Genomic DNA, 13,935 nt, shown 5'->3' with positions numbered 1-13,935 from the left:
GGGTAGGAACACTCCACAGACACTCACTCTGTGTTTGAAGAGAACTTTGCATGGTGGACTTCTCACTCCTTTCTCTCTTCTATCACTTCACCACATAAGGGTTGAAGGTACCCCCATGTGGCTGGCACTCTCACTCCCTTCACTGCCATTGAAGATGACAGAACTCCACTATCACACCCCAATCACTCATATTTATAGGGTACAGACATCATGGGACTAGACAGATATTGATACTTTTTCAGACATATCCCAGCCACTTTCAGACATTAACCTCCCACATGCTGCAGCTGTGCAATACACATAACAGCAAACAAGACAATTTGCACAGTGCATCCACATTGAAGACATGACATTTACGGAGGGACCAGAAATAGGTGTTTTGGGACATTACGATTGCTTTCTGAAAAGTAAGACTTGCTGTGTGTGCGCTGGCTTTGCACATAGGAAAGACAGACACAAAATTCTTTCACAGGACTGGAGGGCACGCAGGGTGTTTTTCTCTGCCGTCAATCTAATCCATAGCCTTCAGTGCCGATTTTAAACTGTCCAAGATGGCCACTGCAATCCTCTAACTACCTAATGCATACTGTGCACTGCTCTCTGATTGGCCAGCTCTTGCCAATCAGAGGGCAGGAATTGGCTGGAATCGGCACACGTGACGGGGCGGAGCTACGCGATGACACGTAGAAGGGGCGGCGCCAGAACGCCGCTGATGCCGGACCGAGCCGAAGGGAAAAGACCCATCTGCGCAAGCGCGTCTAATCGGGCGATTAGACGCTGAAGTTAGACGGAGCCATGGAGACGGGGACGCCAGCGCAGGGAAGGTAAGTGAATAACTTCTGCATGGCTCATATTTAATGCATGATGTATATTACAAAGTGCATGTATATGGCCATACAGAAGTGCTGAACCCCACTTGCTTTCGCGAGACAACCCCTTTAAAAAAAAAATCACCAACATCCGGAAGGAAGCAAGCTCCCAATCCCAGCCAACCCCCCTGAATTTAGTCTCTTCAGTACTGCATCTAGCTCTTGCTCACTCTCTGTACTCAGACCAACAACAGAAGAAGTGATTGCTCTCCTCTACTCGCCCTACCACCTGCACTAGAGACCCTTTTCCCTCACACCAACTACCGACCCATCCCAAATCTCCCCTTCATCACCAAACTATTAGAATGCCTGGTTTACTCCCGCCTTATAAGCTATCTATTAGAAAACTCTCTTCTTGACCCTCTACAGTCCGACTTCTACCCTCTGCACTCGACAAAAACCACCCTGACTAAAGTGTCAAATGACCTCCTGAAATCAAAATCAAGAGGTGACTATTCCCTACTGATCCTCTTCAACCTCTCTGCAGCGTTTGGCACTGTTGACCACAAACTCCTTCTCAGTATGCTTCACTCCATCAGTCTAAAGGACACTGCTCTCTCCTGGTTCTCTTCCTACCTATCTGACCGCTCCTTCAGCGTATCCTTTGCTGGCTCTACCTCCCCTCCTCTTTCCCTTGTTGTTGGGGGCCGAGGACCGAGCCATGGGGGACCCCTTCTCTTCTCCATCTACACAGCCTCTATTGGACAAATCACCCTAAGATTTGGCTTTCAGCACCATCTTTATGCTGACGGCACCCAGTTATGCACCTCATCCCGACTGTCTGTCCGCTCTCTCTAACACTATGTCCTCCCGACCCGATCCTGACATCTCCATCTCAGTGTGTGGCACCACCATAACTCCCAGACAGCATACCGGCTGCCTTGAGGTTACATTTGACTCAGATCTCTCCTTCACCCCCTACAATCTCTTGACTGAACAGGTCAGCTCCACCTCAAGAACATCACAAGAATCCGCCCTTTTCTCACCGTGGACACGCTAAAAACGCTTACCGTTGCCCTCATCCACTCTCAGCTTGATTATTGCAACTCGCTGCTGATCGGCCACCCCTGCACCAGACTCTACCCCCTCCAATCCATCCTAAATGCTGCAGCTGTAGTGACCCAGAGTAGGGTCCCTCCATCATTTGTAAGTTTGTTGGTCTTTAAGTAAGTTTGTTTGTCTCTCTGTCTTGTCAGTGTGTTGCGATTGGTGGTTTGAGTAGAATAGGGGAGGAGTTAGTTAGTGAGAGAGTGAGGTTCTGTGGTGTGTGTCGTCGGAGAAGGGGGTGCGCACAGGAGAGACGGGCTGATACTCCTGCTGGGTCTAGGCCGCAGCTAAGTCTCTGCTGCTGGAACATTTGTTTTCCCTTCGCAAATGAAAGCGCAGGAGATGCTGCTCCCTCACACAGTCGTTTTTTTACAGCGTTTAGCGCTGCCTTTTCAGCGCAGCACCAAACGCTGTTCAATGCTTCCATTCATTTCAATAGGGCTGTTCACAAAAGTTTCAAAACGCAACGTCTTCAACGCTGCGCTTCGACAGCGATGCATGTCATATCTTTGGGCGTTTTCAGCCCTGTGTCGCCCATTGAAATAAATGGGCAGCATTAGCAGCGCCCCTGAAAATGTGGCACAACTTGGTGCCACTTTTTGGGCAACGCTAAACACAGCGATAGCTGCACTATCAAAAAAATAAAGTTATACTCAGCTGGTGCTGTCTAGCTTCTTGGCTCTCCTTTCCGGGGCTCTGGGCACTTGCCAGAGGATCTTTTGTTAGGGACAGGGTTTAAAGACCCCACCTCCAGCAAGAGATTGCTCTGATTGGCTAATCCAGCACCAGGCACAGCAAGCGCTGGATGCATCAATCACAGCCATTCAATGAAGTAATGGCTTGCGGCTCAGCCAATCAGAGCAATCTCTTGCTGGAGGCGTGGTCTTGAAACCCCCGTTACTAGCAAGAGATGCTCTGCAGGCACAGGGAAGTGCCTGGAAGCCTGCAGGGATAGCGGATGGTGCCTACTAAGCATTTGATTATTTTTTTCAGCTGTGCTGAAAACGCTGGCATAATGCATGAAAAACGTTGCGTTAACTGCAAACGCTTGTGTGAGGGAGGCCTAGGAGTTGGTATGGGAATGCAAGAGTTGTATGCGCCCTCGCTGAACTGCATATGGAGGGGAAGTGCAGAAGTCTGTTACAGTGTAACCCAAACAAGTGCCCTTCAGATAACAGCGACTGAGGATGTGAGTGCTTTGGGAGAACCGTCTCTTGTCAAATGTGTTCAGAGAAGTAGAGTTCAGGAAAGTGTTTTGAAGTCTGTAACTTCATGTTAAGAAGTACCAGAAATGTGCTTGTATTTGAAAATTAAAGTTGGAATGTGAGTAAAAGGAAACCGCGTGTCCCTAGTTTTGAAAAGCATTTTGTTTGTTTGTGAACTCATTTATTCATTGCGAGTAACCGATGACTCATCCAGAGACACTGGCGTCACGACTATAATCTAGAACTGAATGGCAGTTATCAAGTCGGCTAAAATCTTATCTCCCTTGCTAGTGGCTCAGCCGACTTATGCTTCAGCCTTGAGATAAGGAGACGGTAGAGCCACCGTGAACTGCTGCCATCTTGTACCCTGCTGTCTCAGGCTCATCTTCCTATTCAGCCACTACTCGAACGCCTCTGCCCTGTGCCAGTCACTGACTGGCTGCCATCAAATGCAGAATTCAATTTAAACTCACCACCCTCATCCATAAAGCCCTCCACAGCACCACGCCACCCTTTATTGCATCCCTTATCTCAATCCACCACCCAGCCGGCACCCTCCACTCCGCTAACTAAATCATATTAAGTGCCCCTTTAACTTGAACTTCTCATTCCCACCTCCAAGACTTCTCCAGAGCAGCACCAGTCCTCTGGAATGTGCTACCCCAAACTATCTGAGCAATCCCCGCCACACAAAACTAGAGGCTTTCTCTAAAAACACACCTCTTCAGTGAGGCTTACTATATCTCCTAAACCAAACGCCTCTGTACTCCGCCTGATAACATGCTCCCTGTCCTAGTGACTGCAATCCCTTCCAGCCATAATCTACCGCCCCCTACAGTCACACTGATTCAGCCACTATACAGCCCAATTTGACCATTGTTTATGTGTAAAGGACTCCTCACCCTCCACCGCGCCATACCATGCACATCTCCCTTTACCATCTGTATCACCCCACTATCTGTAGTATGTAAGCTTGTTGGAGCAGGACCCTCACCCCTATTGTCTCCAACTGATTATTACATGTAACCGGGGTTCTCTTTTTATTCCCCGTCTTGTAAGCGCTGTGGAATATGTTGGCGTCATATAAATAAATATTATTATTATTATGGAGGATCAGGTGCAGGAAATATACCCCCTCCGTGCCCGACGCCCTGGCTTTTTCAAAAACCGTGTGTTGGATGTGAAAAAAATGTCCGACACACGGACAGCATTTGGATCCATTATATGTAGTGGGGTAGCACACATTACTGACTGTATTCATTCAGACACAGACTGCGTGTAAAAACTAATCGCATGTCCTGTTCTTGTCTGTGTCACCGCCTGTGTAACCCCTTTAACCCTTTCCAATCCACTGTCTGACGTCTGAAGACATTATGATTTAAGGCTGCACAGCTCCGATGTTAGAAGACATCCGTCGGGGTTCTCTTATTGTATATCGCCAGCATCTCTGCTGTTGGAGCCTATCCAACATGTCACCTCATGCAGTACTGACTTTAGCCAGCAGATAGCGCTGTTGTATTACGGCAGAAAGAGAGTAAGCCCCCTAGGAAAACCACGATACAAATATTGGAAAGGGTTAAGGACTGTGATACATATGCTATTAATAATAATGCATCCTCACATCATGGTGTTACAGGTGGCATTTTGTACAGCCCGTCACGGCTTTGGTGGGTGAGTATACAAGGGAACCTGTCATCGCCCTTCAGTCTCAGACTCCGGGGAAGTGGGGTTTCATACCCGCCAGGCTCCCCATACCTGCGCTGTGCCCCTGCATGCTTGTCGCGGGCAGACCGCGTGAGTCTTTACAGCCAGCTGTGTGCGCTCTCATCTCTATAGGAGAGCATGCACAGCCAGCTGAAGAGTCACACTGCGTGCACACGGCAACAAATCTCGCACAAATATGCACCCCATTTTTTTGAATGGCGGTCATACACATGAGCGATTTTTTTCTGCATTGCATCACACGGTGATGCAGTAAACAAATCGCGGCACGTTCTATCTTTGGGCGTGCCCTCGCATTGCATTGCCCACTGTTTTCATTGGTGCTGGCGGCAGCCTCGGACCTCCAGCTAGGTGAAAACATTGAAAACGGGAGAAATTTTGCAATCCTCCAAGTGATGTGTGACGGTTTTGAGATAAAAACGCCTCGCACCCGTGGGGAAATCGCAGGTTGGTGAGCGTGATATCGGGCCATGATGCACACACTTGCCTGTGTGAAGTTAGCCTTACCCCTTCAGTGGCAGGCTCATTATTACCATGTCACGCCTCACAGGGCAGGTTTTTTTTAATGAGTCAACAATGCGATCTAATCTCACAAGTATTTGCAAGTCCTGTACTGCTTTGAAAGATGGTATTATGGCAGGGATATCTCCGGGGCTTGCTGCGCTGAGTATGCAGTAAACACCCCAGAAGATCTCATATAACAGCTCAGTGTCCTGCACATTTCAGCACTAGAGCTGTCCACAGAAATCTTCCTGGGTTTAACTGCATGTTCAGTGCAGCAAGTCCCGGAGATTTTCCTGGCGTGCCCAAAAAACATAAGAAAAAGCAATCCAAAAGTCACATGATACCAATAAAGACAAGACTTCACAGAGCTCCATTGCCGGACAAATAACAATGCTTTGGGTTTTAGAATGCCGCAATTCAGATTCAATTGCGCTTCTTTAATCTTTATTGTGGAGTCCAGCCCTGGCAGCAGTGGCGTCTGCCCATATCTAGTTTCTTTTCGCTTCACGGCTCGCCGTCTGACATGTGTAGTACAATTTTTTGTTTAAACTCCTGCGTTTTCTGTGGAATCTGCAGCCCATCCGCAATGTCAATTGCTGAAAGGCTGCGGGTCGAATGGCTTCCATTGACTTCAATGGAAGCTGTCCATGCGAAATCCGCAGGAAAATGGAGCCTGCTGCGATTTGTCATCCGTGAGTGGAAAACGCAATCGGTTTCCACTCGTGTGCATGAAGAATCACATTTGCATTGCACGCTTTGGGCAGTATTGGCTGCGGAGTGCCCGCTCCGTACCCCGTAATTCAGATCCGCCCGTGTGCATTCACCCTTAGGGATCCCGCACACTGGCGGGAGTGATATGCGGCTGTGATTCACGGACTGATGTCGCCCTCGCAGTCCTTCTGAGGAGCCCTGGATGAGAGGCGTTGTCGCAGGGAAACAGCCTCCCATCACAGCAGGGCTGAAGGAATCCCCCGGCGCAGCAGTCCCAGCCGCGGCAGGAGATGGCGATCTTCTCCCACTGATGTCAGTTATCGCAGTGCCGTGCAGGAAAGCATCCCAGATGGGAGTGAACCCGCTCAGAAGAATGGCTTCCATATATGTGCGAGATTTGTGCGTCTCGCACAACTTTATTACCAGTGTGAAGGAGCCGTGACATACATGGCGGATTGTCTGCTGGTGTGTGCTTGTCTGCATGAAGGAACGCCAACAGTCACATGTCTGATTCACCTTCATGCCAACAAGCGATCACGGGCGCAACCCCGATTTCCGGAATAAAAATGTGTTATCTGCAGCGTCATGACTTTTCACCGCACGGAACCTGAAGGTGAGCCTGGGTTCACACGAGCGTGCGCGCATCTTAGCGGAATGGAAAATGTGGTTTTGTGTGCGCATCGGCGTATTTTACTTTTTCATTTGTGTGCAGCAAAAAAAAAAAATGCGCCCAAATTGAATAAGGCTAATTAGTCTGAGATCAGATGTTACTTTTCTTGTGTCTCACGCATCGACACTAATATCAGAGCTGCTGAGCCTTGTATTTCCCTCCACATGAGGGAGGTCACGTGGCTCCTATAGAACGGACGTTCTCTCACTAGCAGGTCACATGACCCGTCAGCGCCCGCCCTCCGGGGGCGTGGTGTGTTGGGGGAGTGCTGGTGACGTAATTCCGGAACGCGGCACCCACGTGGTCAGAGCTGGTCGGGTGGCTGTGACGTCACGGTGCGGCTCCGGGTGACCCGAATCGCTCGCTATGAAGATCACCCGGCAAAAGCACGCCAAGAAGACGCTGAGCTTCTACAAGCACAACTTCGGCACGCGGGAGCCCTTCCAGGTGCTGCTGGACGGGACCTTCTGCCAGGCGGCTCTGAAGAACCAGATCCAGATCAAGGAGCAGCTGCCCAAGTACCTGATGGGGGAGGTGCAGCTGTGCACGACCGGGTAGGGGGCGCTCTGCTGCAGCGGCTGCGTTCACACTGGGAGGTGTTTGATGTGCGTTAAAAAACGCATTCCTTTATAGAAACCACGTGCGTCAATAACTCCCCCCCCTTTTTTTTTTCTCCCCATTTAAAGGGGTTGTCCCGAGGCAGCAAGTGGGTCTGTACACTTCTGCATGGCCATAATAATGCACTTTGTAATGTACATTGTGCATTAATTATGAGCCATGCAGAAGTTATAAAAAGTTTTATACTTACCTGTTCCGTTGCTGGCGTCCTCGTCTCCATGGTGCCGACTAATTTTCGCCCTCCGATGGCCAAATTAGCCGCGCTTGCGCAGTCCGGGTCTTCTGCAGTCTTCTATGGGGCTCCGTGTAGCTCCGTGTAGCTCCGCCCCGTCACGTGCCGATTCCAGCCAATCAGGAGGCTGGAATCGGCAATGGACCGCACAGAAGAGCTGCGGTCCACGGAGGAAGAGGCCATCTTCAGCGGTGAGTAGAGAAGTCACCGGAGCGCGGGGATTCAGGTAAGCGCTCCGGTGAGCTTTCTTTACCTCCCTGCATCGGGGTTGTCTCGCGCCGAACGGGGGGGGGGGGTTGAAAAAAAAAAAAACCCGTTTCGGCGCGGGACAACCCCTTTAAAAAATATCCCAATTTTTCTTTATCAGTCCCCGCAGCGGTCTGAGGGCCGCGTTATATGTAATGTACCGGATGGTGTGTTGGGGAACTTAGTGGAGTGAAGTGGGGAAAATAACTCAATTCCGCCATCTCCTCTCTAAAAAAAAAAAGTTATTTTGGTCTGCTGTCTTCTGGCAGCTGTAACTTTAAAAAAAAAAAAATCTTTCCCTCGATTTAGTTGTGCAAGGGAAAATGCAACTTTTTCATAGTTGTGTTTTTTTTTTTTTTTCTTGGGAGACAGACAAAAAGTGCAATTCTGACAGTGTATTCATTGTTTTTTTGCATTGCCACGCAGGATAAATAATGTGTTACTTTGGAAGATTGGAGTCTTATGGGTGCAATCATAGCAAATGTTTCCCCCTTCCTCTTGCCTGTTTACCCTATTTCTAATTTAAAAAACAAAAAAAAATTATATATATATATTTTTTTTCCTAACATAGGTAGAAGGCCCACAGTTGTCATGCCAACCTAACTGCACCCCATGATCTACATGCAGCACTTAAAGGGGTTGTCTCGCGGCAGCAAGTGGGGTTCAGCACTTCTGTATGGCCATATTAATGCACTTTGTAATGTACATCGTGCATTAAATATGAGCCATACAGAAGTTATATACTTACCCCCTCCGGTGTTGGCGTCCCCGTCTCCATGGCGCCGACCAAAGCCGCCTTCTGCCTGGATTAGACGCGCTTGCGCAGTCTGCCCTCTTCTGTCCTGCTCCGGCGTGCTCGCGCTGCAGACCTGTGCGGCGCGAGCACGCCGGAGCGGCCCCTTCAGCGGGACAGAAGAAGCAGACGGCGCAAGCGCATCTAATCCAGGCAGAAGAAGGCTTCGCTCGGCGCCGTGGAGACGGGGACGCCAACACCGGAGGGGGTAAGTATATAACTTCTGTATGGCCAATATTTAATGCACGATGTATATTACAAAGTGCATTAATATGGCCATACAGAAGTGTATAACCCCACTTGCTTTCACGGGACAACCCCTTTAAATGGTTAACAGCCAAGATCGGTGTAAGCACTGAGCACGGCTTTTGCGGGTGATGTCAGCTGTCAAAGACTGCCATTAACCTCATTGTATTGGGCGGGATCAACCCAGTACAAACCCCGAACCTCCATGACATAACTGCACACAGTGTGAGCGCACCCTTAAAGGGGTTCTGTCATTATCAGTCGCCAACAAGCAGACTCCTTACCACATCTCCGTCAGCCCCCGGGTCACCTGACCTCCAGCCGGCCGGATCCTCTTGTTATGAAGCGTGCATTCCTCGCATTCTTCTTCCTGCAGGGCTGCGTACGCCTGGCGTAGAGTGCGTAGTGGGGAGTAGGTCATAGTCGGACCCCTCCAGCCGCCAATTCATACATCCAGCCTCCACGGCTTTCTTCAAGCGCCCTAACTCAGCCAATCAATGCAGCACTCGGAGAACCAATCGCAGCCATGGGTTTGTGGAGGCGGGATTTATGAATCTCGTAAACAGGAAGTGATTCTGGGTTGGTGGCCGAGGACTGCAGGAACCGCGCCGGAGCTCTAGAGAGCAGCGGGAGGGACCTGGACCAAGCCTGTTAGAAAAGTAAAATAAGACCCCGTGCCTCTTTTAGGGGAAAAATTAATATAAGACAGAGTCTTATTTTCAAGGAAACACAGTATGAACTCGTCTGAGACACCACGTCAGGCTTGTTTACAGTCTGTAACCATGGAGACACATAGGCCTGACTAGGAGCTGTTTACGTAAACGAACATCCAAAAGTTAGGATATGAAAAGATTTTTTTAACCCCTTCCCTCTGCAGCCCTTTTTTTTTTTTTCTCTTCCACACTTTCAAAAAATCCTAGCTTTTATATTTTTCTGGTGACATATCCGCACGAGGGCGCGGTATTTGCACGCTAAGAGGTATTTTTCAGTGGTACCATTTAACATACCATGTGATGGATTGGAAAAGTAGGAAGAAATGAGGAAAAAACACAACTGCCATTTGTGGTGGGGGAGTTGCTTCCAACCAGCAGAATAGTGAGTGCAGCTCTGGAGTATAAGGCTGGGGTCTCACGGGGCGGAATCCCGCCGGAAATCTCGCGGTTTGGCCGCAGCAAAAACTGCGAGATTTCCGCCGGGAGAAGTGCCACAGAAAAACCCGCGGCGGCTTTGAAGCGGCTCGGCCGCTCGCTCTTCCGCTGTGGCCGGCGCTCCCGTAGAGGAGAGCGCGGCTGCAGCAGAAAGAAAAGATTGGACATGCTGCGGTCGGCAAAGCCGCGCCACAGCTGCGGTTTCGGCCGTATTAACCGCAGCGAATTGGCCGTCCCGTGTGAACGAGATTTCTCGTCCACATGGCTGGCTAATCCCGAGATTAGCGGCCGCAGACTGATTTGCCGCGCGGAAATTCCGGACGGAATTGCTGCGGCAAATCCGCCCTGTGTGAACCCCCCCCTAATACATGATGTAACTCAGGATAAGTCATGTATGTACACAGTGACTCCAGCAGCAGAATAGTGAGTGCAGCTCTGGAGTATAATACAGGATGTAACTCAGGATCAGTACAGGATGTCATGTATGTACACAGTGACTCCACCAGCAGAATAGTGAGTACAGCTCTGGAGTATAATACAGGGTGTAACTCCGGATCAGTACAGGATAAGTAATGTATGTACACAGTGACTTCACCAGCAGAATAGTGAGTGCTGCTCTGGAGTATAATACAGGGTGTAACTCAGGACCAGTACAGGATAAGTAATGTATGTACACAGTGACTCCACCAGCAGAATAGTGAGTGCTGCTCTGGAGTATAATGCAGGATGTAACTCAGGATCAGTACAGGGTAAGTAATGTATGTACACAGTGACTCCACCAGCAGAATAGGGAGTGCAGCTCTGGGGTATAATACAGGATGTAACTCAGGATCAGTGCAGGATAAGTAATGTATGTACACAGTGACTCCAATAGCAGAATAGGGAGTGCAGCTCTGGAGTATAATACAAGATGTAAGTCAGGATGAGTAAAGCATGTACACAGTGGCCTCACCAGCAGAATAGTGAGTGCAGATCTGGAGTATAATACAGGATGCAACTCAAGATCAGTACAGGATAAGTAATGTATGTACACAGTGACCCCACCAGCAGAATAGCGAGTGCAGCTCTGCAGTATAATACAGGATGCAACTCAGGATCAGTACAGGATAAGTAATGTATGTACACAGTGACTCCACCAGCAGAATAGCGAGTGCAGCTCTGCAGTATAATTCGGGATCCCTACAGGATAAGTAATGTAATTTCTCTGTATGAACCAGAATATGGCGGCCATGCTTTGAATCTCTGAGTATAAACCCTCCTTCTGTATTATACGTGCATCTAATAACTCCTCTGCTTGTTTTCCTAGCTGTGTTATTAAGGAGCTGGAGTCCCTGGGGAAGGAACTGTATGGAGCTAAATTAATTGCCCAAAGATTTCAAGTGCGGAGCTGCGCTCATTTGCAGAGCCCTGTCAGCGGCTCGGCGTGCCTGTTATCCATGGTTGCAGATGACAACTCGCACCATTATTTCATCGCCACCCAGGTACCTGTGAGAAAACAATTTATTGCAAGGGTGGCTCGCTGCCTGGTTACCTGACTGGTGTTCATTTGCTATGGAGCAATGGCAGACATGGTAAATTAGAGCGGGACTTTATGTCGGCAGTAAACCTGTTGAGAGAAAATGATATATAAAAAGTCATCATTTCTAAAAATTCTGTGTATTAAATTCTAAAAAATGTGTGATGCAGCGACTAGTCGGGGGCAGGAGCTTTAAAGAGACGGTCACCTACTTCATACCTATGGGCTGAAAGTAGGTGACCCGCTGAGTCTTGTAGTTGCCTTCCCCGGTATGAGTGCTGAAAGCCGCCATTCAGCGCATTGAGCTCCAAGTTGTCAGCTGCAGACGGGCCGCGGATCAGAAGGCTTCCATTGACTTTAATGGAAGCCGTCCCTGCGGAATCCACAGAAAAATAAAGTATGCTGGCAAAAAGAAATGACACCCGCCGGTATTTAAATACCTGCAGATGCCCAATGATGGTCTGTGGGCATATTGGACTGTGGATCGTCCACACCGGTGACCCATGTGGATTCTGCAATTCAGTTATGCCTGTGGACATGAGGCCTTACATCCCCGGACTCAGCGGGTCACCTGCTGTCACCCGATAAGCTTAGCTAGTAGGACTAAAAGTAGGTGACCGATTCCCTTTATAGCGCCTGCCTGACCTTTTTTCCTCTGATTGTTCCACTGAAAAGTCCCATTTAAAAAAAAAATCTGTCTCAGTTGTTCCCATAAACTGCAATAGCTTGTAAGCATATTTTTGTGTTTAACCCTTTCCAATCCACTGTCTGACGTCTGAAGACATTGTAATTTAAGGCTGTACAGCTCCGTCCGTCGGGGTTCTCTTACTGTATATTGCCAGCCTCTCTGCTGTGAGAGCCTATCCAACATGTCCCTTGATGCAGTACTGGCTTTAGCCAGCAGATAGCGCCGTTGTATAACGGCAGAAAAAGAGTAAGCCCCCTAGGAAAACCAGAATACAAATACGATTGGAAAGGGTTGAAGGGCCACTCTGCCAAAAATTAATTTTTTCATAGCTGCGCCCCTCACCTGATTGTTACACTGCATATGTCAGTTACTTCCCTGCAGTACAGCCTCCTGTCTGATGCTTATTAGCCACCATTTTGTGTGTGAGATTTATTTTTGTTTCCGTTTCACATCTGTCCCATGATGCATTAGTGCAGCTATACCATTTCTTTTTGTAGGGGGACAATTTAAAGGGGTTCTGTCATTAGAAAACAAAACTTCTATACTTGCCTATTCCTCTCCCGTCAGTCTTCTTACCGCTTCTTTTCCTGGCCAATCTTCTCCATTCCCCCGGTCACTGCACTGCAAGCCGGCCAGATCTTCTATTTCCGGTGATATAGCGTCTATTCGCTAGATTCGCCTATTAAACCCCATTTACCATTTAAACGGTGATAAATGGGCATTTACATGGCTACATTACTACTTATCAAAGGCTATCATCATAGTTGACAGATGGGGTCTCACCTCTGGGACCCTCGTCTAGCTCGAAAACCAGCTTTTGTGATGTTGGAACTTTTTTGTTTTTGTCCCAGGACCAAGAACTTGCAACGAAAGTGAAAAAAAAAGCCGGGGTCCCCCTGCTGTTCATCATTCAGAACACAATAGTTCTTGACAAGCCATCCCCCAAGTCGGTGGCCCACGTCCAGGCGGTGCTGGCCAATCAGATGTTTCCTGAGCATCAGAAACACAACATTGAGCATTTGAAAGAGGAGCAGGGGGTCTCACGGGTCACAGAATGCAAAACAAGGAAGAGGAAACGTATCGGGGGTCCTAACCCCTTAAGCTGCTTGAAGAAAAAGAAGAAAAATGAACCAAAATCCACAACAGCAGCTCCTGAGCAGAAGAAGAAAAAACGGAAAAGGAGGAAGAACAAGCCGTCCGTAAATCCCACTGCATAACCAGGCGGGGACCTCCAAGTCATTCATCGCAGATTGGATACTTTTATTATAAAGATGTTAAATGAGAGTCAGAAAAAACATGGCTGCCTTCATGCAGACAAGCGGCGCCACCCTTGTTGATGGCTTGTGTCTGGTATTGCAGTTTAGCCCTATTCAAATGAGCTGCAATACCAGACACGACCTACGGACAAGAGTGGTGCTGTTTCTGGAAGATTACATTATTAAATCTTGGGGATTTTTAAGGAATTATATTTATTGCAATAAACAACTTTTTTTTTTATATGCACTGAAATTGTGTTCACTTTATTTGTGCAGATTGACTGCTTTATTGGTTCCCTGTTTTTTCCTCTTCTCCCCTAATCTAGGCTTGTGGTCTTCCTGGTTGGAACAATATGACTCTGCATGCCCTTGGAGCTTTCTGGGAGTTGTAGTATTATTGTAGCTGGGACATTCCTCTGGGAACTAAACAGTTAAACTCCACAGTGGTACATTTAACCTGCACT

At 48.4% G+C, this 13,935-nt stretch overlaps 1 protein-coding gene across 1 annotated transcript; it reads left to right on the top strand.

Moving 5' to 3' along the window:
- Nucleotides 1–7,008: 7,008 nt before the first annotated feature.
- On the top strand, nucleotides 7,009–13,718 carry UTP23 (UTP23 small subunit processome component). The gene is made up of 3 exons (XM_066578524.1): nucleotides 7,009–7,282; nucleotides 11,318–11,492; nucleotides 13,067–13,718. The coding sequence occupies exons 1-3, from the start codon at nucleotides 7,095–7,097 to the stop codon at nucleotides 13,430–13,432; spliced, it is 729 nt and encodes a 242-aa protein (XP_066434621.1). The 5' UTR covers nucleotides 7,009–7,094; the 3' UTR covers nucleotides 13,433–13,718.
- Nucleotides 13,719–13,935: the final 217 nt, after the last annotated feature.

The sequence above is a fragment of the Eleutherodactylus coqui genome, chromosome 9 (assembly GCF_035609145.1).
Source record: "Eleutherodactylus coqui strain aEleCoq1 chromosome 9, aEleCoq1.hap1, whole genome shotgun sequence".
Classification (NCBI taxonomy): domain Eukaryota; kingdom Metazoa; phylum Chordata; class Amphibia; order Anura; family Eleutherodactylidae; genus Eleutherodactylus; species Eleutherodactylus coqui.
Note: the sequence above shows the minus strand (reverse complement) of the source record. Positions and strands in the feature narration are given on the sequence as shown.

Coding starts and splice junctions, on each gene's coding strand:
- UTP23 (XM_066578524.1), top strand. CDS start 7,095: ATGAAGATCACCCGGCAAAAGCACGCCAAGAAGACGCTGAGCTTCTAC. Junction 7,283..11,317: donor GTGCAGCTGTGCACGACCGG/GTAGGGGGCGCT, acceptor TTGTTTTCCTAG/CTGTGTTATTAAGGAGCTGG. Junction 11,493..13,066: donor ATTATTTCATCGCCACCCAG/GTACCTGTGAGA, acceptor TTTTTGTCCCAG/GACCAAGAACTTGCAACGAA.